The following is a 24,938-nucleotide window of genomic DNA, read 5'->3' as shown; positions in this document are numbered from 1 at the left end:
CCACAAAATGCTCAGAGAAAACATAATGGCACATTGCTCATATCATTATGTTACTTCAGTAGAATGAGTGGAGAGTTGGTTGCCCAGCTATAACAACAATAATTCACTGTTGTAAAATGGTTCGAGAAAATAACTCCGAAATGAAATAAAGTCATCTATCCCATGAGTTTCGTAAAATGTTTAGACTATGCCGCTGTCGCGCCTTTGACCTAAATTTGAAGCCATTCCTTTGCTACAATTTGTTTTATGCTACTGCATTTGTCAAGCTAACATAGTTATTTATGCATAGATGTACTAAACGTGCAGGTGATTATTGTATATAGCTGACAGCTACTGACAGGTTTATGACAAGTGTCAATTCTCTGGCTATAACCTATCGCATCCTTCAGTATTCATCGCTCTAATATCTGTAGAGCTCTTTTGTACTAGTGACACAGGCTATAGATTGAGATGTATTTCTAGTTATACATATACACGTGAGCGGATGTACACGTAGAAAGAATGCAGTTTTGAGTACTGCGCGGTAAATGTATTCATTACAATATTTTACATTTTTATATGCTCTTTTGCACATGAACAATTTTTCACACGAAGTGTGTATGTTGAGATGTAATCTGGCAATCTTACTATATATAAACTTGATGGCAATACAGCAATAAGAGATGACAAGTTGTATCGATAAGAGGTGACAGTTACGATGCACTCACTTTGTGCTAGCAAACTGATAAATGGAACTGACAATGTTAACTAGGTCAAGGTTGACCGTACAATGTGTATTGAGCAAGTAGAAGTCCAATGTTCAGAGTGAAATCATCTCAGTTGAATAATAACTTTCAGCCATACATTGTGGCATGAAGTGGAAGTTTTCCGCCCAAATTTTCTGTTGAAAAATAAACCTTAGAAACATCCTTGTATGTATTTAGATAGATCGAAATAGCATGCGGATTTCTAACTACTACAGCGAGTAAATCATGTCTCATGTATTTCATTACTGTGTTGCTATCAAAATCAGCTTTACTTTGCGTCTGTCATTTTAAGGCACCAACTAACCTATTGATCGATTAAATAATTTATGATAGGTATAGTGAACCGCCCCGTGTGTCATCGGAGAGGTCCTTGTGAAGAACCTGAGACTTGATTTTTCAAATAACCCAGATAAATTTAGTCAATAGCACTAGCCAGTAGAATACAAATCAACATATATTACCTACTGGTCCTCGCTGCCATAAATACAACATACTGCCCATCTCCAATCAACTACAAGTGTAAACATTTCATGCCTAGTCTGACGCTGAAATGCATGTTGATGCGTTTCTCAAGTATTAAGCAAAGTTATCAAATTGGGTTTCTAAGAAATTTCTCAATTTTATCCTTTGTACTACACACCAATTTGTATATCTGACTCAGACTTAAATGTGCTTATAGTTTGGCAGTGAAAACTGGGTCTTGATTGTTTCTCAAGAGAGAATTGATTTGAATTGAGCCTTTTAGAATAGTTATTTGATTGCTGTACACTCTCTTTTATTTGATTGCTGCACACTCTGTTTTAAAGCCTTCTAATGTTTTGTGCCAGTTCAACGGCACAATTTATGTCAAATGCTGCCTGTTCTAAAAGGTTTATGTTATGCTAGCTCATTGTTTTCAACAACTCAGTAAACTATGACAAATGCAATAGTCATTCATTATTTAGTTTTTCGCCGAGGTTTGGTGTGTCATATTTTTTTTAAACTTTAAAATGTGAAATTTGTAGCTGAATAGAATAGCCAGTTGGAAAGAGCTCTTCACTTGTATGCTATTAGCAACCTCTGTCTTATAGACTAAAGAACAGTATTATCCATAGAGCTGCGTGGAGCGCTCGAAGCTGGGTTGCCCCAGTTGGTCCATGCGATGACCGATTATAGTTCAAGATCAAACAATGTGGAGTGATTTTAAACTCATGCACCTCTTGCATCCGCACAAAAATTCAATTTATAGCATGCCGCAGAGTGCTTGTTTTATAAAGCAAGCACTCAGGATGGCTTAAATACACTGAAATAGTTACAAAGATCTTGGGCCATGTCTTTCGCGAACATATTGCCCCGCATGTGCTCACACACCATCAATGTAATAACAATCAAAGTTCTCCGAAAATGTGATTTGACCGCGTCAGATGTACCCAATTATGTACACCCTACAATTAGGGAAGGGCAAAGTGCCCTTACCCTTAGTGGACTGCTGTCGGTTGCTGTGAAGACGAGTGAGTTGTGACTCACCGAGTGAGTTGTGTCTCCCCCAGTGAGTTGTGTCTCCCCGAGTGAGTTGTGACTCACCGAGTGAGTGGTCTCACCCAGTGAGTTGTGTCTCCCCGAGTGAGTGGTGTCTCACCGGTTATTTTGTTGGTTTTGTAGAAAGAGCGAAGGGGGACCCACAAGAAGAAGAGTAAGTCAGGTAAAAGGAAGTGCGCTATACTCTAATCGCTAGATTTTCCCTCTTCGTTATTCTTAATTACTTTCTTGTTTATTTTTATATTATTCTCATAGAAATATTATGAAAGGTGATGTGAGCTACACTATCATGCCGCTTGTTCTCATTAAACTGTTTTTAATTTTCTTCTGCCAGTCTCGGCATCTTTCGCACTAAATGTTACTTTTACAAGTCACTGGACACACAGTACGACTCGTGTCCTCGTCTCACTCGTTTGTCGTAATGACAGCGAATTATTTTGATATAATTTTGGATTAGATTTTTATACGAGTCAATATGCTTTATTGCTGTCACTTATTGTGTTAAACCATATTTATATTGTAATTATTCTTTCTCATTCGAATGTTCTACAATTGTATAAAAATCTCAACGCTGAGACTAAAAAAGTTCATTTCAAGGAAATGGATCAAGGCAGGAAGAATGTCTGATCATTGCAATAAAGTAGAATTTTACCGTGAACTGATAACTGATTTATTCTACATACAATGCATAGGGAGATGACTAGAAGAACAACAATACAAGATATGACGACATCTCGACAGTCGTACAAGATTTTTAGCGCAAAAGGCAGTGCTATGAAGTAAAAGGCAAATGTTGTAAATATAGGACTGGTATAGGTCCAAGCATGCAAAATTGACAATAAATAGTGAATACAGCTGTCTAAAAAGATCAAGAGTCTTTTATCACGCATATGGTAATATCACTAGTGTTAGGGATGCTCATAAATACGCAGATATGTAAGAAAACATATAACAATTAAAGAATAGATATTGGTGCAGTTATAGCTAGTGCTGCCAGTGTGGCAGGAAGAGAATAACCCCTTAACCTTGTCTAATAAATGAGTGGACATGGAAGTGAAAATACACAAGACAAACATAAAACCAACCCCGATGTTATAATACTTAGCAACACAGAATCCTTGTCAAACAGCTGAAAATATATAGTAGAAATTTAAACAGCCTTTGGAATTAAAAGCGTGAATGGTTAATGGAGGTCAGAGGCGGCGTTAGATATGTATAGAGATTTCCATGAAACCCTGAGGAGGTGGGATGGTGAACTGGACTAAGGAGCAGAACGTTATAAGTGGCAAGTTTTTGTGAGATGAGCGTTAGAGAGAGCGCACTGACACAATCAGACCTGCATCTGAAGATGCTCATTGTCCCAGCAAGGCCCGAGATGTGCATCAAGCATGCACTGCCTGCTTGGTTTCAATGGCTCATTATCTATGAATAGATAAAGGTGTGTTCAATTTAATATCTGAATTAGAAAATATAGCGACAGCAGTTTTTGAGATTCGTGTAAGCATGCAGAGCGCTGAGTTTTGGTTTTAAAGCTGACCTATCAGATCAGCCAATTCAACAGATCCTAACAGAATTCCTATCAGATTCAACACCATATGAGAAACTTGTGAGTAGAAAGAATGAAGATCTACCATGATCAGGAAGCGTATGTTTAGAAAAATAAAACACACGAAGACTACACGGGCATCGTGTGAAAGCGGAAGAGACAAGTTGTGTTTAGTGAGTCGGTTGGTAATTAGTGAGATCTTTGCTCATCTGTGCAGAAAAAAGGATATCATCACAATAAAACAATGGAAATGGTGTATGTATCGTTCCTATTTTATAGAAATAATTTAAACAGATGTAGTAAGCTTTTACGCACATCCATCATTGGGTACGTCCACTTTCTTGCCAACAGAGTCAGGATCCTGGAGTGGATCAAGGTCAGCAAATAGGTCAAACCATCCAGACATAGACTATAAAAGACAGGAAAATATTGTTGAAAAAATCAGATGAAATCTAGGGAGATGATTATGAAAGCTGTTTAACACTTGTATTCGAATAAACTAGCCTTCTATGGTACATCTTGGTAACGTGATAACATCACAAAAGCTAGCTAGCTTCAGAATAAGAGAGAAGTCATGATACTTGTCCTTGCACCTACTAGAGCTTCCAACAACTACACTTGCCTGGCACCGCTGCCTCGACTATAATAGTACAAGGTCACAGCTCATGTTGAGCACCCGTTACTTAATTTAACTCGACATCTCTGACTATGAGACTAGTTTGACTAGCTTATAAAAGATAATACAAATGGTTCATATCAGCTGCATATGCTTTATAAGACCTAATCGTTATTATATAATGCAATTCCTAAAGCCCTCACAGAATCACAAACAGCTGTGCTTTCACTCAAGGTGTCTCATCTCTTACATGTTTATGTCATTAAGTTTTAGTGCTTGCAATTACCTTCAAGAGCCATCTCTTCCCTTAATACACTCTGTTCCACCTCAGACTTCATAGTTAACATATATTTTTATACATAGAGCATTATCTATAACACAGTCCCCCTGTATCTATAACACAGTCCCCCTGTATCTATAACACAGTCCCCCCTGATTGTATAACTTAGTCATCCTGTATCTATAACTTAGTCCTCCTGTATCTATAACTAAGTCATCCTGTATCTATAACTTAGTCATCCTATATTTATAAATTAGTCACCCTGTATCTATAACTTAGTCATCCTGTATCTATAACTTAGTCATCCTATATCTATAACTTAGTCATCCTATATCTATAACTTAGTCATCCTGTATTTACATGTATAATTTAATCATCCCATATCTATAACTGTGGACCCTATGCATCTAGATCTATAAATTTAGCCATCTTGTATTTATATCCATAATTATGGCCAACTTGTATTTATCAATTTCAAGGTATAGCAAAAGTGTTAGCCAAATTCATTGAATCGTTAAATCTCAAAGTGTCAGAAAAAACCAATATGGGAGAAGACAACTCTCATTTAGTAATCTTCCAATACAAGACAAACAACGGGCAGTGTCTACTGATTCATTACAAGGGATATATAACAAACCGTTAACTACTCAGGAAGACACAACAACAAATGCGGTAAGTTCTGGATTCTGGTTAAAGAAATGACGAAGACTACAAGAATATGCAACAGAATCTTCTAGAAAAAAAACACTTGAAAATTAATCATAGCCTCCTCATTCACCGTAGACACGCCCTCATTCACCGTAGACACGTGAGGCTAGTTAGATATATACATGTAGTATTGTATTATACCTGAGAGGCTTTGTTGGCACTTGTAACCTGTCCTCTTGCGTTGCCAGCAACAAGAGGAGAGTGAGTCTGGTTGGAGTTTAAAGAGAGCAGATCTGAAGACGGTACCGATGATGTGTTCCCTAAAATGTTATGACAACTGGCGTTTACATAAAATATTATATATAGTAAATTTATAAAAGAGAGAGAGCAAATATTCAGGGCAGAACAACCTTCTTTATCTTGCATAAGATAAATGGTATAAAACAAGTTATATTATATTGGGTTGAGCAACTGACACAGGTTGACAAGTGAGAGTTGAGCAACTGATGCAGGTTGACAAGTGAGAGTTGAGCAACTGACACAGGTTGACAAGTGAGAGCTGAACAACTGATGCAGGTTGTCAAATGAGAGTTGAGCAACTGACGCAGGTTGACAAGTGAGAGTTGAGCAACTGACACAGGTTGACAAGTGAGAGTTGAGCAACTGACACAGGTTGACAAGTGAGAGCTGAACAACTGATGCAGGTTGCCAAACGAGAGTTGAACAACGTGAAAGGGACTTGAAACATTCTTACCAAGCTCAGCTAGATATTTTATTTGATCGCGTTTATAATAACTTAACGGTTTATATTTTTCTATTTTTTGACAAAACAAATAATTACAGTAGATATGCCTATTAAAATATTTGTGTGCCGCGTTGGCTAAACTGTGCTCGTAATGAAGAAGTTGCATTACATCTTCTGTAGTTGACTAGCTATACAAATGACACTTCAATTACCTACCTACCACAAGTCGACTATATAATAACACGTAGAAGCCTTACAAAGCAGATAAACAATGACTTGAGCTTCGTAAAGCTCTTAAAAGTAAGAAACGATAATATTCATTAAAATAACACAGCGATGAAGATACTACCGGGCAGAACCATAGCGAGAGATCAGAGGAAGTTTTTCAGCTAAATCAAGGTGGCTGCAGAGTTTGATCAACTAGGAAACAGATTAAAATGGAGCAAATCATGCTTAAAAGGAAACCTTCATCAGCAGTTGAATGAACAGTCATGCATCTATGAACAGTCATGCATCTATGAATAAAGCTAATATTTTATCCAAACTAAATCTAAATGAGTCACATCTAAGGCGCAACCAAATCATACCACACCTTGCACCTGTAGATCGGAGAGATCAGAATTGCTAAGAAAGTCAGTCGGCTGAAAACCACAAGGAAGAGAAGCCATAGCACCACCAGTAGGGTCTTGAGAAGAATGGAGGAGAGGCTGCTCTGGTCCAAATATGTCATCCAACAGATCGTCTCCTCCCTCTCGTAAAGCGCTGTATTTATCTGAATGAGTTGTCACACCATGTATGTTATAACAATATAGTTTACCCTTGCTAGGCGGCTGATCAGTTTAACTAGTGATATGAAAACTGAGCAAAAGGTGTGCCAAGCCATAAAGTATTTCCACTTTTGATTTAGAGAAATTGTGTAATGTATTTATTAATTTATTATATAAATATATTAAATTAGTTGAGTAAGGAAAAATGTTACGCTAAAGCTGACTGGCTATTGATAAACAAACTGAAAATGGTAGAGTGAAAGATAATGTCAGACTATGACCATATTAGTGAGCTGGAAAATTAAAAACATTAAACTTTTACAGAATGAAATATAATCTAGAGCTCATTCTGTATCGATTACACACATTTTAAGCTGTGGCGCCTTCTCACAATATATATTCTCAAATATATATTTCAAATATCTCAAATATACTTCTCAAATGTATATTTAGTTATTAAAACATGTGAGAGTGATGTGATAAATGCATTTGCGTTTGGACTGAGTGAACAAAAATATTTGGAGCATTTAGAAATATTAATAGGGCGAGCCACCTGATCAAAGATTATAATTGAAAACTACTATGAAGGAACTTAACAGCATCTAATGTATTTGATGGCTGTTTTACTTCATCTAATGTGCCATGTGAAATATCGACAGACAACATTTTACATGGTGCCTTAGGATTCAATTTGTCAGACAGCCTTAAAAAGCACTTTATTATAAATAACACCGCAATAATAATATTGTATTTCTGCATACTCTTCATAACCTATCAGCTGGTCCTTTATGGCAATAAAATAACGTTTAAACAAAACAGCACCTGCCCGCATCCAACCATTTATTGATACTAAGGCTACACCACTCACTCCCAATGGCTATCCCATGTTTACAGATGTACTCACAGATCATGGCTACTGACCTGAAAGTCCATCTCCAACTAGCTCAAACTCCTTAGTCTCCTTGTCAATGGCAGCCTGAAACTCACCAAACTGTTCGTTCACTTTTACCTCTTCTACAAGAGAATTCTATTCCATTACACTAGCCGCAAACACCCATCCTGATAGCATATTGTAACCCAAAGTAATCGCTATGACCTTCCTAGATCAGTTATCTTCTCTTGCACCAACTGACTAGTAACTCAATACAAACACAGATTATTCAAAGTACCGACCTGAGTCAAGCTCGCTGTCTTCTAGATCGATCAGCCTACAAATAAAGTTTGCTGTCAATGACTAGTTAGGAGCAAAGGCTATTAGTAACTGGATTGAAGCTAAGGAAATAAAATTGTCACCTTAAAAGAGACAAGGGCCGACAGTTTAAAATTAGGTATTTTAATTCAAAAAGTTCCTATTTAAATTCGAAAGGAACAAAGTCTTTGGAAAGAAGTTTTAGCGAACTATCATGGCACCACTTGACAAGTAGGAGAGGGTGCCAGTAAGCAATCATGGCACCACTTGACAAGTAGGAGAGGGTCCCAGTAAGCAATGCATAGATATATCTATATTTATGCATGCGATATACATGAAATTATGCAAGGTATCAGTAGACTAAGTGTGTTTAATGTATTTAATTTGATTAGCGCATATAAAAACAGAGGAAATAACTCCAAAGTTTAAAGCTGACAAGTTGGTCTCCCTAAGAAGCCTTCCTTTTTAAATACACATCGAGATGCAGTGCTCTTACATGTAGGACTGTATGTAACACGCCTCCTCATGATATATTCTTCTTACCCATGGAGCTGCCTGATTACGTTTCTTAGCACACTATAAATCTGTTAGTCATCAAGAATAACTCGAGTATTTTAGAAGCAGATTATCTGGTGAATCAGGCTCAGCAGTCTTGATTTGCCAGAAAATCCTTATTGCAGCTAAACAAAGCTTTAACAATGACTAGTTGCAGTTGGACCCTCAGACATGACTGTCAAGTTCAAGTAGAGTTCATTTGGAGACATTTCAGAGCTCCTCGGTTTTCTGGCAGCTCTTGTCTTTGCCTATTTAGACTAGACTATTCTGTCTAGCGATTGGCAACCTTAGACTTGCGTACTAACGTAATCACTCATAAAGGTCTGTACAAACTTAACGCTTCAGTCATAAGATGTGACAACGCACGGCATGAGCAAGCAATGGTAAAACCATGCAAAGATGTGAAGTACTGGAGGACCATCTCATGGGAGATCACTCTACCTCTAAAAAGCTGTCGTCAGTCATGAAGATTTCCTTGTTATGAGGCTCGGAGACACCTGACCAAGTTTATACAAGTTCGCAGTACAATGCAGCCCTTGTTACTTATAGCTTGAAGTAAGTGAACATAATCAAAAGTAGAGACATTGCAAACAGAAACGCATCCACATAGATACTCTCAAACCAATTTAGAATGAAACAATTTCATGCCAATTCATTTTCATCATGACACAACAATATTGGTAATCACACTGCACAGTGTATCACTCTAATTACCATCAATAGAATTTCCAGCTAGTATAAATGTGTGTTAAATTGGCCAACTATTACAGATCGCCCTGAAAAGGTGTTATATGAATTTTCATTGCAGGAATACCAAATACGTACATGCTGTCAAGCCTGTAAGCATTTAAATACTGTTTGCAAGGTCATGTGAGGTCACGACTCTGGATTTATAACCATATCAACTGATATTTTATGCATGCCTCGAGATTAGGCTAATCATGACATAAAACAAGAAAGGTGGAGGAAAACTCACAAGAACATTCCAAGCAAAACAGAATACTATGTAGCTACAAACCAGCTGGAGAGCTCATAATAACCTCTCAACTTCCATAGAAACACGTAAAGAAAATGGGACCATGAACCCAGCCACCAGTAGAACTACTGATATAACCAACAACTTGGCAGCCTACCTACCATTCAGCACTCGCTGTGGAGAGACCACCCGTAAGACTAAAGAGATAAGATTAATGGTTAAGATGGTGCCTATCACTGACGGTAGCAAGCTTTCTAACATGAAAAGCTGGTAAAAATGTAAAAGTTAATAAAGATATGTAAATGCAATTAATTCCAACAACACCTAGTGCAGTCGCTCCACAGAACCGCAATGTTGCAGGACCTAAACTTCTGCTCACAAGTTTTTATGGTAAAGTAACAATAAAAAAAACAGTTTACTTATTATTTTTTCATCAATATTGTTTTTGCATAAAAATTAGGTTTTTATATTTAAAATGTTCCAGTCTTATAAAATGCATTTGTTTTTATAATATACGTATTTAGTTAAAATATTTAACATGTTTTACTGGGCTTTGGAACCAATCGAACAAATAGAATGTATTCTTATAAGAACCTTTACTTCGACATGATCGGTTCAACATACAAAGCAAACATATGAAATAACTAACTTTGTATGTAGAGGTCTGACTGTTCTCGAAATACTAACTATTCACCTTACAAAGAGAAGAGTACTAGCTCTAATAAACTCGTTCACTCAGGGAGTCATGAATTACAGCTGACAACCAAATATATGTACCCAGTAGTAGAGTCAGATGATATCCTACGATCTTCCAATTTTCTCGCTGCTTTCTTTTGCGCAGTGTTAGAGTCTGGCTTTATCAGAGTGTCTTGGGTAGTCTTGTGTTGGTCTCGCAGGGACATGATGATGTCATAGATAAGCTTGTCTTCCTCGCTGCCAATAAATAAATTATGTTGTACAAGTGTCCTTCAAATAAGAAAGCACATGTGATCAGTTTTGCAAAGATTAGCAAAGAGGTGTAAAAATGCAATGATAAATGTTTGTATTTAACTGTGGCCTTTAGCATTGATATCAAGAAGGTGCAGAGTCTAATGTCATGTATCTCTGTGATAATTGATATCAAGAAGGTGCGAAGAGATAAAATTAAACTTTAAATTAAAATACTATTAGGTCAATATTGTTGAGTGAGAGTAATCATACCTGACATATATTAAATTGTCATAGAATTCTTTCCTTCAATGATGATAATAATAATATAATAAAAAGCCGGGTATTCACCTAGTATTATGATAAAAAGCATACTTGTATAATTTTAGGGGTTACTATTCAGTTGAATCAAAAGGACATAAGTTGATATGAGTTGAAAAGTTGATACTTATCAATAACTCATTGATAAGTATCTATGAGTTGATACATATCAATAACTCATTGATAAGTATCAATAAGTTGATACTTATCAATAACTCATTGATAAGTATCTATGAGTTGATACTTAACAATAACTCATTGATAAGTATCTATGAGTTGATACTTATCAATAACTCATTGATAATTATCAATAAGTTGATACTTATCAATAACTCACTGATAATTATCAATAAGTTGATGCATCAAAAGCTGGTACATCAGTCATTTGAGTAAAATGGAAATCATCTTTTAATCTTCTACGAGCTGAACATGCTGAATATATCTGACTCATCAAAACCGGAAACGTGATTTCCTTAGAAATGCAAAACAACATTTAAACACTAAAATCCCCTTCATTTCTTTTACATATTATAAGATAAGGTTACATATTATAAGATAAGGTTACATATTATAAGATAAGGTTACATATTATAAGATAAGGTTACATATTATAAGATAAGGTTTACCAGAATTACACTAAAATAAAAAAGTACTTTAAGAATTCGGAGCACATGAGTGTAGGCGAGGTCGGTCCATCCTTTTCATGGTGAGAGTTCTGAAATGTGGTATCCCAAGCAAATGTACAAATTTAACAAATATTCCTGTCGATTATTTAAGAGGCTGTCACATGGCTAAGACTTACTTTAAAAGGTATTATTGTAATGGATGACTTTATTATTGAGAGTTCTTTGTTTACTAAAACGCTTAATCCAAAATGTTTGACCACAATGCAAGCTAAGATGGTATGAGATGAAATCCATAACTTGACACAAAAGTATTTCAAGTCAATTGAAACCAGAGTTTAACTGCCATAACTAAACTAAATGTCCAAGTTAGTGCATAGCTTGAGGCCCTACCAGCGTACAAGTATAGCTGCGGTGCTCAAATTCATAAACCATAATGATGAGCTGGCAGTTAAAAATAATAAAGATAAAATATATGTTCTACATAATGTATTACCCACAGTATAATCTACAAGATCAGCCATAATTAACACTAGAGTGGCTGGCATCAACTCTTACATAAGCAATGACCAGAGCAAATACTGGCTGTAATAGCTGCTGATATTGCTGCCATTGGGTGTCAGCGGATGAAATCTCACGAGATTCTTTTATTCACCTGATAGCAGTGTTCAATACCACCAACACTAATAACGACTGGTGCAAACCACTTTTCTAGTATTACACGGCTCAAACCCACTGGTATATGTTATTACATCATAGGGTTGTCCTTCCTATCACACACTATCACACTACATGGTTGTTCACCCCTGTCACAAACCGGTACCTTGTAGGGTTGCTACACACTCTACTCAATCAGGTTTTCGGCCCGTTACACCCTAGTACCTGTAAGATTGTTTCCCCAATCACACTAGTACCTGGTAGGAATGTCTCCCGCTCATGTGACAACCCGGTATGATTGCCCGCTGACACGCAGAAGCACCTGGTGTGATTGCCCCCCTGACACGCACAAGTACCTGGTGTGATTGCCCCCCTGACACGCACAAGTACCTGGTGTGATTGCCCCCCTGACACGCACAAGTACCTGGTGTGATTGCCCCCCTGGCATGGACAAGTACCTGGTGTAATTGCCCCCCTGGCATGGACAAGTACCTGGTGTAATTGCCCCTCCTGACACACACACGCACGCGCGCACGCACACACACTATTACCTGGTAGGATTCTCCCCGGTGTCATGCAAAAGGGACTGCAGAAGCTCTGACACCCTAGCTGATGATGTGTCCTTCGCTAATTCCTTGGTCGTCACATCCAGCTCACTCTATCAGAAACCAGAATCATATTGATCTCCAGAGTATAAATACCAGATGAGCTAAATTAATAAATACTTTCCAATACACCTTCTAGCAAACAGGTCAAAATGCTGTCGCTAAAGAGCAATAGAATCATGTGCTAAATCAAAACGGTTGATTAATATATAATATATATTATGTAATACATATCATACATATTATTTATACATCACATATTATATAATATATATACTGTATATAAATATTATATATTATATTTATACATTATATACATTATATACATTTATATAACATAAATATTATATAATATATATACATGTATTATATAATATATATACTGTATATAAATAATATATATTATATTTATATACATTTATATGTAATATATATTATATAATACATATACTATATACATTATATATAAATAATATATATTATATTTATATATTATAAACATTTATATATTATATATATGATATAATATGTATACTATATATAAATAATATATATTATATTTATACATTATATACATTTATATATAATATATAAATCGGATATCGGCATACGTGAAGCCAACCTTGAGCACGTTAAACTCGTAATATTGAAAGCCTTGAAAGGTCTCAGAGACAGCAGTCATAATCCTTGACATCTTCTGCCAAAAGGAAAGTAAAGAGTTCTGATAAGCAGCGAGGGCATGTGAGAACATGTTGCTCCGACTCGCTGCCAGCAAGTCTACCTTCTGCAGTACATCAAGTTTGTGCTTGTCAAATTGTTCCTTAGCCTTGCGCACCTCAGTCTGAACCTGCAATATGGAGAGACTTGTATACCTACACCTCTACTAGCCTGCATTTTGACCTTGCACACTCTATTAGAAATCTAAAATGGTGTAAAATGTAGTTGATAAACACGATAGATGCTGATGAGTTTCTACAGATTACACAAGTAAGTATCTCGTAGTAAACATTGCTGGTTGTACATTGGTGCTACCTTTTAAAAATGCGAGTCCCATCCATTTCAGCAAGAGGCGTTTGAACATGACAGAAAATAAATGATTCCTGACTATTTTAAGAACATCCATTACAGGAGACTGTAACCTCAGCTGCAGATCAACCTTGAGTTGAATAAAGTGGAGATCAAATCTATCACCAAAAATTCTAGTTGGTCGGCTTTAGAACTTTGATGCTTTGAGCTCCTCTACTTAGCAATATATTCACACATTATTTACAGTGATCGTATTTACACAGACACGTGTGGGCACACCTCAACATTATTTACAGTGATCATATTCACACAGATACGTGTGGGCACACATCAACATTATTTACAGTGATCATATTCACACAGATACGTGTGGGCACACATCAACATTATTTACAGTGATCGTATTCACACAGATACGTGTGGGCACACCTCAACATTATTTACAGTGATCATATTCACACAGATACGTGTGGGCACACCTCAACATTATTTACAGTGATCGTATTCACACAGATACGTGTGGGCACACCTCAACATTATTTACAGTGATCGTATTCACAAAGATACGTGTGGGCACACCTCAACCTTATTTACAGTGATCGTATTCACACAGATACGTGTGGGCACACCTCAACCTTATTTACAGTGATCGTATTCACACAGATACGTGTGGGCACACCTCAACCTTATTTACAGTGATCGTATTCACACAGATACGTGTGGGCACACCTCAACATTATTTACAGTGATCAGTGCCGAGAAGCTCTTAAAATCAACAAATTTCAATGTTTAAACATTCTTTTAAAAGCATGTCCACGCAATGCATCCTGGGTAAGGCATAGGGCAAGGGAATGACCGGATTGAGCCATAGAAAGGGTTCCTTCAGTTTATCAGTCCTTCAACAGGAAATAAAAAGACTGACCTTTCTAAACTTATCAAGCTTATTGAAGGCCTCAGGATCTAGTCTCGCAGACACATCCTTCATCCACAGGAGAGCACCTCGGTATTCTGTCCTTGCTTCCTCCATTTTAGCTACGGTCATTTGTGTGTCAGCAACAGCTCTTGCTCTGAAAGTCTCTACTTCCTGGAACAACCTGTAGAGTGGGTGCCTCATCTGTATCCTGTATGAGCAGACATAGCCTTCGATCACAATGAAGATAAAAATAAGGTTAGGGAGAAATGTCTTGTACAAAGATAGAATATACAGGAGACTCGCGAAGGAAATGAGACAGCAAAACAACCTGGGATGTCAAGAAAAAAACAAAAGAGTGGCAAAGTAAGAGACTACACCAACATACAAGTTGTGAGAATGAAATACAGAAAATAGAGCGAATAGAGCATATTCCATTATTATTACTAGTAAATATATGTAGTGCATATTCCATTATTATTACTAGTATATATATGTAGTGCATATTCCATTATTATTATTACCAGTAGATATATGTAGTGCATATTCCATTATTATTACCAGTAGATATATGTAGTGCATATTCCATTATTATTATCAGTAGATATATGTAGTGCATATTCCATTATTATTACTAGTAGATATATGTAGTGCATATTCCATGATTATTACCAGTAGATATATGTAGTGCATATTCCCTTATTATTACCAGTAGGTATATGTAGTGCATATTCCATTATTATTACCAGTAGATATATGTAGTGCATACTCCCTTATTATTACCAGTAGATATATGTAGTGCATATTCCATTATTATTACCAGTAGATATATGTAGTGCATATTCCATTATTATTACCAGTAGATATATGTAGTGCATACTCCCTTATTATCACCAGTAGATATATGTAGTGCATACTCCTTTATTATTACCAGTAGATATATGTAGTGCATATTCCATTATTATTACCAGTAGATATATGTAGTGCATATTCCATTATTATTACCAGTAGATATATGTAGTGCGTACTCCCTTATTATTACCAGTAGATATATGTAGTGCATATTCCATTATTATTATCAGTAGATATATGTAGTGCATATTCCATTATTATTACCAGTAGATATATATAGTGCATACTCCATTATTATTACCAGTAGATATATGTAGTGCATATTCCATTATTATTACCAGTAGACATATGTAGTGCATACTCCCTTATTATTACCAGTAGACATATGTAGTGCATACTCCCTTATTATTACCAGTAGATGTATGTAGTGCATATTCCATTATTATTACCAGTAGATATATGTAGTGCATATTCCATTATTATTACCAGTAGATATATGTAGTGCATACTCCATTATTATTACCAGTAGATATATGTAGTGCATATTCCATTATTATTTCCAGTAGATGTATGTAGCGTTGTCTTTCTACTAGTTATTAAGCCAACAATTACCTTCTCAATGCGATTAGCAAGTCATATTAATGTAGAAGTTTTTAAAAAAATTCAAACTGAAGTAAGAATTTTGTGTATGTTTGGGATATAAAATTTGTTGATAGCTAGTGCTCATCTGTCTGGAAACTACATTTTCCCCTACGGCCTAAACAATCTTTGTACTATTCCTGCCATGCATAATGCAAATGGCTGCTGCAGCAGGTGATCTCCTGACAACAGCTATTAACTCACTAATATCACAAATGGAAAGCGTTATCACTCGAATGTAGCTAATCCTTTGGAGTGACTAGCTATTATTTGAAGTTAACATGATTTTTAGGTCAGGAAGCATCACAATTTTTCATAGGAAACACATATACTTGTCTTGCTATAGATCTCTAGCATTTTTTTGCCAGAAAGCTGATTGCAAGAGCCAAACCTTCATGTGAAACATTTGAGGTACGTCAAAGACATAGACATGTAACACATAGACAAGTACAGCGCATAGACATGTAGTACTTGGGCACATAGTACATAGACATGGAATACACCAACATGGAGCAGATAGAGATATAATACATAGACATAAAGTGCATAGACATGAACAAACCTATGCTGAGCAGAGAAAGTCTGTGACCTGCCCACAGCAGACATCATTTTACCAGCCTGTGTGTTATCTAGCTCACTCTGACTCTTCAGGAACTTGCCCATGGAATTCTCCTCCTTGGCCAGCGCTATAAGATAAGATAGCTAACACTATACTCTGAACATATAACATAGCTAGTACTAAACTCTGAACATATAACATAGCTAGTACTATACTCTGAACATGTAACATAGCTAGCACTATACTCTGAACATATAACATAGCTAGTACTATACTCTGAACATATAACACAGCTAGTACTATACTCTGAACATATAACATAGCTAGTACTATACTCTGAACATATAACATAGTTAGCACTATACTCTGAACATATAACATAGATAATACTATACTCTGAACAGATAACATAGATAATACTATACTCTGAACAGATAACATAGCTAGTATTATACTCTGAACATATAAAATGGTAAGCAGACGTCAGCAAGGGTCGTGTCTAGAAGAGCTGACTTGTACAAAAGTATCTCATGAGTCATAAATAGAGAATGTATATTTTATGTAGTTAGTAATGCTGAGCTTGTCCTACTAGCAATAATGACTTACAAGGAATGTGGAACACAAACACTACAACAAACTTAAGCAAAAACTTAGTTTGCTCGCTATTTTTTGAATAAGACAAACTTAATTTCTTTAAATATTATACAATATTATCAACACAATGTAGAAACTACAAAACAAAACCTGTTGAACAACTTGGCTAAAGAGAACAGATGAAGTGGAGGAGGGGTAACCGGTGGTAACTGAAATGATTAATAACATAGCGCCATACTCAATGCCACCAACTACTCACTATTCAAGCTTGCTTACAGAAGATAAGACATGTTTTGACATTTGTTAGTCAAGGCAAAAACTCTTGATGAATTTAACCCATTTTTACTTAAGTTAACTCTGCTAAACACTTAGCAATGACAAGAAAGATGACACCTCCAAACACTTGGGTATAGTTGCACTGAAGCAACTGAGAAGGTAATGTGTACTCACTGACGAGTCTCTTCTGATATGCTAATATGACGCGCAGTAGCTCTATGCATGAGATCTTTATCTGTTTAAAGAGCTGCAATAGAAGTACATCTTGCTAAGTAGACACCCAATCACTATCACACAAAAGAGAAATAGACATGTGAACTGATATACTATGAGGTGTGCCAAACAATCTATTACATAGAAGCAGGTTTTGTTCTGAGATTTTGTGGCACATTCAATACTAAGTAATGCACACTAACGGCACAATGCATTGTGAACACCATACTAGAATTTGCTTTATTGTAGTTGTCTTCTCGAAATGAAAGCGCAAAGATAAGAGGTATAAACAGAATTGTACACTAAAAATCGATTCGAGCCGATGAAATAAGAAAGTTTGGTAACTTCTGCAAAAGATTAAATATATATGTGAGACAAGAAGATACATAGAGAGCGATTCTGCATCAAATTGTAAATCACATCTGACCTTCACTAGCGTAAAGAGCTTTATTAGTAAACGAGCAATCAATAAAACTGCTGCTACTACTGGAATAAAGTACCATCTACAGTTGGCAGCAAAAGTAAGATTACTATCATGGAGTTATCTTCCCAATCATGACATAAATCCGAATAAAGGCTTTGTACAGCTCATTGGAATAAAGCATTATTTATCTAAGATTAACAGCAACAGAAGTAAGATTACGATAATGGAGTTATCTTCTCAATGACGACATAAATCCAAATAAAGGTTAGGCATGAGTCACTAATACCTCTAGTTTAGCATCCAAGTCCGCATCAGAGGCCGTGACGTGTTCATCTTCTTTCTTGCCCATAGTTTTCCTTATTTGATGCTGTGTCACCCAGTAGGCTTTCTTCAACTGTGTCAATACTGACTGGTCTTCTTTCTCCAAATCAGCCCTCATCAGGTTCTTGCTGTGCGTAGAATATCCCCTGACAGCGCATGACATAAGACGAAATTATATCAGCACGTAAATGAACTAGTTGGAATGTTCCCGCAATCAGGTGCAAATAACAGATAAAGAACAAAAGCTGTATGAAGCCAAAACTCACCAGCGGATAGGAAGGAACCTACAGATACAGGTGACAAGTCAAAAAGGCACTTATAAGAGACTAATACAAGGATCTAATTTATAGATTCGGGGTGACAAAAATGACATTTTGTCAGAAGTATTTTAAAATTGGTTGAACTCAATTTATATCAGTTGATTCCCAATAGACTAAGCTGTAGCCAATAATGCATTTTCAACACTTTAACCATTAAATGCTATCGGTTTCTGGTAATTTTTTAACCAAACGTGTGTAGAAATTTATTGCTTTGGTGGGCAGAACTGCCTACCATCGCCGAATGGCAACTTCATAATGTCAGAATAATATATACACTTATACTATTGCTAATACTTTTACTGACAGCGTATACATTGTAATAATATGCTTCTCCAAATGAATCATCAATAGATTTATTTTAAAACCTAATAATACAGTTCATTAGAACATAGATATATTTCTGGTTGCTAGAAAGTCGAGGAATAGATTGTATTTAACCGGTATAGATCATCAACACATATGTCCATATGTGTTGATATGATACATATGATGCTTTCCATATGTCTATGGAAAGCATCATATGTATAAAAGGTAAAACATCATCTAGACTGTGAGTATTAAACACAACAAAGCTAGCCTAAACTAAACATCTGAGACACTTGACAATGTTAGAGCACAGACTACACCGCCAAGCTAAACCTAGCTACAAAAGCTGTTAGCCAAAAGTCAGCATTTTTGTTAAACACATGCAAGTATTCCTAATGACAATCACTGACACAGACCCGTGTGACTCTACTACTATACAAGTCAGTTTTAGTTTGTTATTTGAAAGAATTCTTAAGAGCTAACACGAGGCTGCAGCGAGTGACATATATAATCTAGGTGTAATAAAACTTTAAGACCACGTTATCACTATCATTTTATGTAGAAGATGGTCGAAACATAAAATGTATTAAACTTGCACCAACTCGAACTGGTCATTTGTATGATGATGGTGACGGAAGCAACAAATGGTTGACTTATCTTCCCACATATAAAGCTGAAGACAAAGAGAATGCATCAAACTATGGATAGAATTGGCTTCAGTTCTTTAGCAAAATGTCTTTTAGCTAGACGTAACTCTCACCATCCCATGCATTCGAATGAACATAAAGTGATAGACCTTTTCATCTCATGTACCTGCCATCTCAGTTTATGTGTCCAATTTTGTTCACATATGTGATACTGAAGGTTAACCTTTTCTATTTTACAACTGTTTCACTTTATTTTTCGTAACCACTAGTCCAAGGAGCCGTGAGAGATTATCAGATGTAATAAGTATGTGTACAATCATTCCACAATACCGCAAGGTGGTTGAGAGGGGCAGGTGGTTGAGAGGGGCAGGTGGTTGAGAGGGGCAGGTGGTTGAGAGGGGCAGGTGGTAGTGAGTCAAGCTGCTAAACCTAATATATCAGTTTGATTCTTGTGCAAGATACATGTATCTCAACCTTTAGCCGAGTCTTCAGATAAACACCACTCTTATTATAGTAAAGATTTAATCACTCGGAGTAATAGTAAACTTGGGAGTTATCTCTCTTAGCTTGATAACACGCTCAAACACTGATGATTACGGCTATTTAAGCAATATAAACATTTCTAATAAGCTTACATACAGACTGGTTTAAAGTACTTGTCAGCTTTCAGCATACTCAAACACATTCAACTGAAAATGAAAAAACTGAGCAATATTGTTATAACATAGGTTACGTTGATCGTGGCTGGTGCACTAGTCTTGAAATCATTCGAAAAACCAAAATTTTAGTCTTATTAAAACACGCACTACTCGTCAGCTGATCAGTAACCATGTTTATTACTAGTAGTAACTACATGTATGTACTACTAATAACTAGTTACTAGTAGTAACTACACGGTACGACCATTATACACAATGGCACAGAATGTTAGCTACAGGTGCTACCCGCGGTAATTAAAAAGTTTTTACACAGAAAATTTTTTATTTAATGTATACAACATTTACCATTCTATTAAACTTCACATTCTGAGTAAAGTGTTATGTGCAGTTCAAATGAATTTAGAGAAAAAATAAAACAAATATAAAGGTGTTTACATGTGATATAATTAGCAAGTAATGACTCGATACTCTGTTCTATTAAAATGACAAATGATTTGATACCGATACAATATGAACTGGAGAAATAAAATAACAATCACGAATATGCTAAATACAACGTAATAATACAATCATTTTAAGTACAATGATTCTGGTACCTCTCGATACTGGTACAAACGTGAAAGAGAGATATCAATTTTTAGTGTTTATAGGAAGAACCAAAAATTGAAGCGTGTAAGAGCACATTTGAAATTGAAACGGCCCATTTGAAAATGACAAATTAAAAAATGGTTTTGGTTATAAGGCTTTTAAAACTCAAAATAAAAATGAACGCAAAAGGTAATATTAATTAATAATAAAATTACATACTTAGCTTGTGACCTGCAATTGTTGTTAAAAGTAAAAGTGGTAAGACAACTCCGATATGCCAAACCGATATTTTGCGAAGCAACTTTTTTTGTTGCTAGATTTGAATTGCTAGACACTAGACACACGAATGACAAATAAACACTGATATTTATGCATATATACATGTAGATGAATTAGTTTAGTTCCTACCTTTCCATGTTAGAGTATTACGAGGTCACGCGTAAGTATTATAAGTGTGTTCTATGGTCCAAAAGTAGAGTTCAAGTCTGAAGATACTGACTACCCTCAGAAGTTAATCTTATCTGAAATATTAGTCAAAGATTGCACTAGTCATCTACACTCTATCTTATAACATGCCTAATGCACCAAAGTCAAACGTATAAATGCCTAATGACTTGATAATATATACAGTCTACACTCTTATAACGTATACCTCCTATAATTTAAACTCCCCAAGTAAAACATCTATGTAGTTTTTGCTTCGCACTACGTAAGAAACTCTATTTAGCATCAAGTGTGAAGTTGGGGCGAGTTCTCCAATTCGATTTGAATAACATGCATCTTGTGGTTAGCCTTAAAAATATCGTTTTCTCTCTTGCTGCAGTTAGGAGAAAAAATGATATATAGGGGTATCTCTATTATACATAGTAGTATCCAGGTGCAGTGCACCCCAGGGTTACAGCGTAACTGTTTTCGGGCTTTTCCGCCTTACGATGTGGAACACGATGTTTTTACGACACCAACAAAAATGTCTCTTGAAATTCATATTTGACAGTCGGTGTGCTGAATACGTCGAAATCCCGAAGATGCCAATATGCTACTCACCGAAAGCCCTCCCACAATGCCTGAAAGAGATACTGTACAATGCTCACTTTCTTTTAGTTCAGTATTTTTTGTGTTTTGTAAATGCTTGCCATTGCATGTGTGCAACGAAAATTGGTGGAAAGTAAACACAAGTGAAAACTTATTGTGCATTTTAGCGTTAAATTATAATACTAGATGAATGCCCGGCGTTGCACTGGTAATAAAATAATTACTCAATCAGTTTGAGTAACTTACATTGTAAGCTCGCAGTCTAAATCTTTACTAAAATAACAAGTGTTTGTGACCAGCGTAACAATCATTACGCATAACAATCAACTGTGCTAATCCTTCGTTTTTTCGTGACGTCATTCTATCGTTGCCTGCCATCTTTATGAACAACTTTTATCGTTAAAACATGAAGCTTCTGCAATTAATTATTGCAAACAATAATTAAGTTTGCAAATTTTATTTTGCAAATATTTTAGCATCAAAACAACACCACTAAATACTAAAAATCAAGAGAATGACGATCGTTTTCTACAAAGATGGCGGCTTTTTCGAGGACGAGCGCATGTGCAGACAGGGTGATGACGTACAAAATAAAGATAGATTAATACCTCTAAGCGCTTTAGGTGTGAGTATTTCAACCCATATAGTGTCATCACAATCACCATTTGAACGATCGTAGTTTAGTGGTTTACATCACTGGTCTTCAAACCTGGAGGTTCCGAGATTAATTCCTCTGCGAAACGGATTTTTCAACACTAGATTTTAATCATTATAACTACGTACAAGACAAGAAAACAAAAGAAAAACACTGAGATATATATTACACGCATGTAAAAGCCGAGTGCGTAACACCACATGACATAACCTCCATTCAGCAAACGCGCCGCGACTGACATCGACAAATAATTCTTAAGAATCATAAAAGAAGAATTTCCCAAGAACTATCCAATGCACACCATTTTAAACAAGAACACATTGAAAGTCAGCTATAGTTGTACGAGAAATGTGAAAAACAACCAAAAACTCTTGAATGGTGAAAAACATCAAGCAACCGAAAAAGAAACATCAGCAAAATCCTGTAACTGCCGTTTAAAAGCCAACTGCTCACTATAAGAAAAATTTTTGCAGTCTGTCGTAATTTATCAAGCTACTGTCACATACCAAAATGGTGAAAAAAACTATATTGGCCTTACAAAAGCTGCATTTAAAACTTGCTCTGTCAACCATAAAGCATTGTTAGTATAATTACACAAAAGAACTGCCACCGAGCTCAGCAAATACACATGGCGATTAAAAGACTCCACCACCAACTATTCCATCAACTGGAGCAGTCCATCTCTCACTCACTAATGGATCTAAAAACTGTGCCTTATGGATAAAAGGGAAGTTTTACATCATATACAGGCCACATCTAGCATCATTATACAGATGTGATGAACGTGCCAGTGTCCGCGGGCCCGCTAGCAAATTCTTGTTGTCAAATTTTAAAACCTGATGCTTCTATGAAGCCTTAAGCGACCATAATAATCTGTCTACAAAGTTTTAGTAAATTTAATACTTAGTTTAGAGCTATCTATAAAATAACCAAAACTAATATAAGCATTTTATCTGAAAATTGCTCTCAGCAAGCATGAAACTATTAATAATAAAGTGTTTTATCCAAGGTAATAGTTTGTTTTACAAATTTTAACTTGCTTTTATTTTATCATTGAGCACTCTGATCAGATTTTACGTCTTTATTCATGAATTTTTTTTTCGGAGACTAAATAAGAGATCATATAGCAAATTGTTGATAGCCTAATGTATTGTCAAATGAAAGGTTGTGGATTATATGCTAAGAGATGACATTAGAATCATATAAAGCAAACTTTTATTTTATTGCGAAAATAAATTTCTATTCTGTTTAATCCACAAGCTATAAATGGATAAACAATTAAACCAAGGGTTTTTATTAAAAAAAAACATATTAGTCGTTTCTCCAGCTTGGTTTAATCCTATTTCTTTCAGCAGATTGAACTGCTTTAAAGAAATTCTTTGAAATTCAAGCTGCAAGCATAAAGCCCTCCACAACCATTTTTTGGTTCGGTTTGTGTATGAATCAAGTTAATAAATTAACAACCATATGTAACTATCACGCGATAGTTTTATACAGCTGATATTCTATGTTTCGCTTTAGCAGGTGACCATATTTATTGACGAAATTAGCAAATTATTTTTTGAAAGCTGTTTTATAAAATACTTTTTAAAGACTTTCTAAAAAAAGCTAGTGTTTGTAGATTACTTCTAGAGATCTCTTTCAGTATATAACCAAACAACCCTGAGCTTATCCCAGCCATCTCGAACGCTCCATATCACTATTTCGTCCAAGCATAGTCAGACAATGACTAAATTTAAGATATGCAAAAAGACCGATTATTTGGTACTGATTCGGTTTGATACTCCTTGCTAGGGTGAGTCTTTCACGGTACAACGACAGTTCATTAAACTATGTACAGATGAATAACTTGTTCACAGTCAAATTAATTTTTCGTAACTAAAATATAATTTGTCTAACACATTACTTCAATTGTTCCTAAATATAACAAACTTTGCACGGAGTGCTACATGTATGCTTGAGTAATCGACTCAAACCATTTCGTGGGAAATTAACACATGTCTAGGTCTACAATGCGCTCGAGTTAAAAATCTGTGAAGTTGGGACAGAAAAACGTCATGATGAAATATATAATTATTTATATGTATATATTACAGCCATACATGAATCTTTCGGCATTCATTGTTAGATAACCTATCGTTTTTCTTTAAAGACTACGCAGAGAGTATTATCTTCTGACTGCCAGTTTTACATTTTCG

General features: G+C 35.8%; 2 protein-coding genes across 3 annotated transcripts in view; one reads left to right on the top strand and one right to left on the bottom strand.

The window, feature by feature from the left end:
- LOC137391481 (GTPase KRas-like) overlaps positions 1-2,550 on the top strand; it is a 13,071-nt gene extending 10,521 nt beyond the window's left edge. The window contains exon 8 of the mRNA XM_068077971.1: positions 2,388-2,550. Coding sequence (XP_067934072.1) covers positions 2,388-2,453 — 66 coding nt within the window. The 3' untranslated portion in view covers positions 2,454-2,550. The remainder of the gene's footprint in view (positions 1-2,387) is intronic.
- Positions 2,543-24,938, bottom strand: LOC137391480 (islet cell autoantigen 1-like). Of its 2 annotated transcripts, XM_068077969.1 has the most exons (15): positions 24,843-24,938; positions 21,462-21,574; positions 18,499-18,679; positions 17,750-17,822; positions 16,709-16,832; positions 14,668-14,866; positions 13,342-13,566; positions 12,666-12,772; positions 10,364-10,519; positions 8,040-8,074; positions 7,788-7,880; positions 6,692-6,871; positions 5,556-5,674; positions 4,126-4,219; positions 2,543-3,686 (listed from the first exon to the last, which is right to left on the bottom strand). In XM_068077969.1, the coding sequence occupies exons 2-15, from the start codon at positions 21,467-21,469 to the stop codon at positions 3,595-3,597; spliced, it is 1,686 nt and encodes a 561-aa protein (XP_067934070.1). In that variant the 5' UTR covers positions 21,470-21,574; positions 24,843-24,938; the 3' UTR covers positions 2,543-3,594. The 2 variants fall into 2 exon arrangements, with proteins under 2 accessions (XP_067934070.1, XP_067934069.1); XM_068077968.1 differs by lacking the exon at positions 21,462-21,574 and having other exon boundaries at positions 24,843-24,929.

Source organism: Watersipora subatra, chromosome 3 (genome assembly GCF_963576615.1).
Source record: "Watersipora subatra chromosome 3, tzWatSuba1.1, whole genome shotgun sequence".
In the NCBI taxonomy this organism is placed as follows: domain Eukaryota; kingdom Metazoa; phylum Bryozoa; class Gymnolaemata; order Cheilostomatida; family Watersiporidae; genus Watersipora; species Watersipora subatra.
This window is presented reverse-complemented; position numbering and strand designations above follow the sequence as displayed.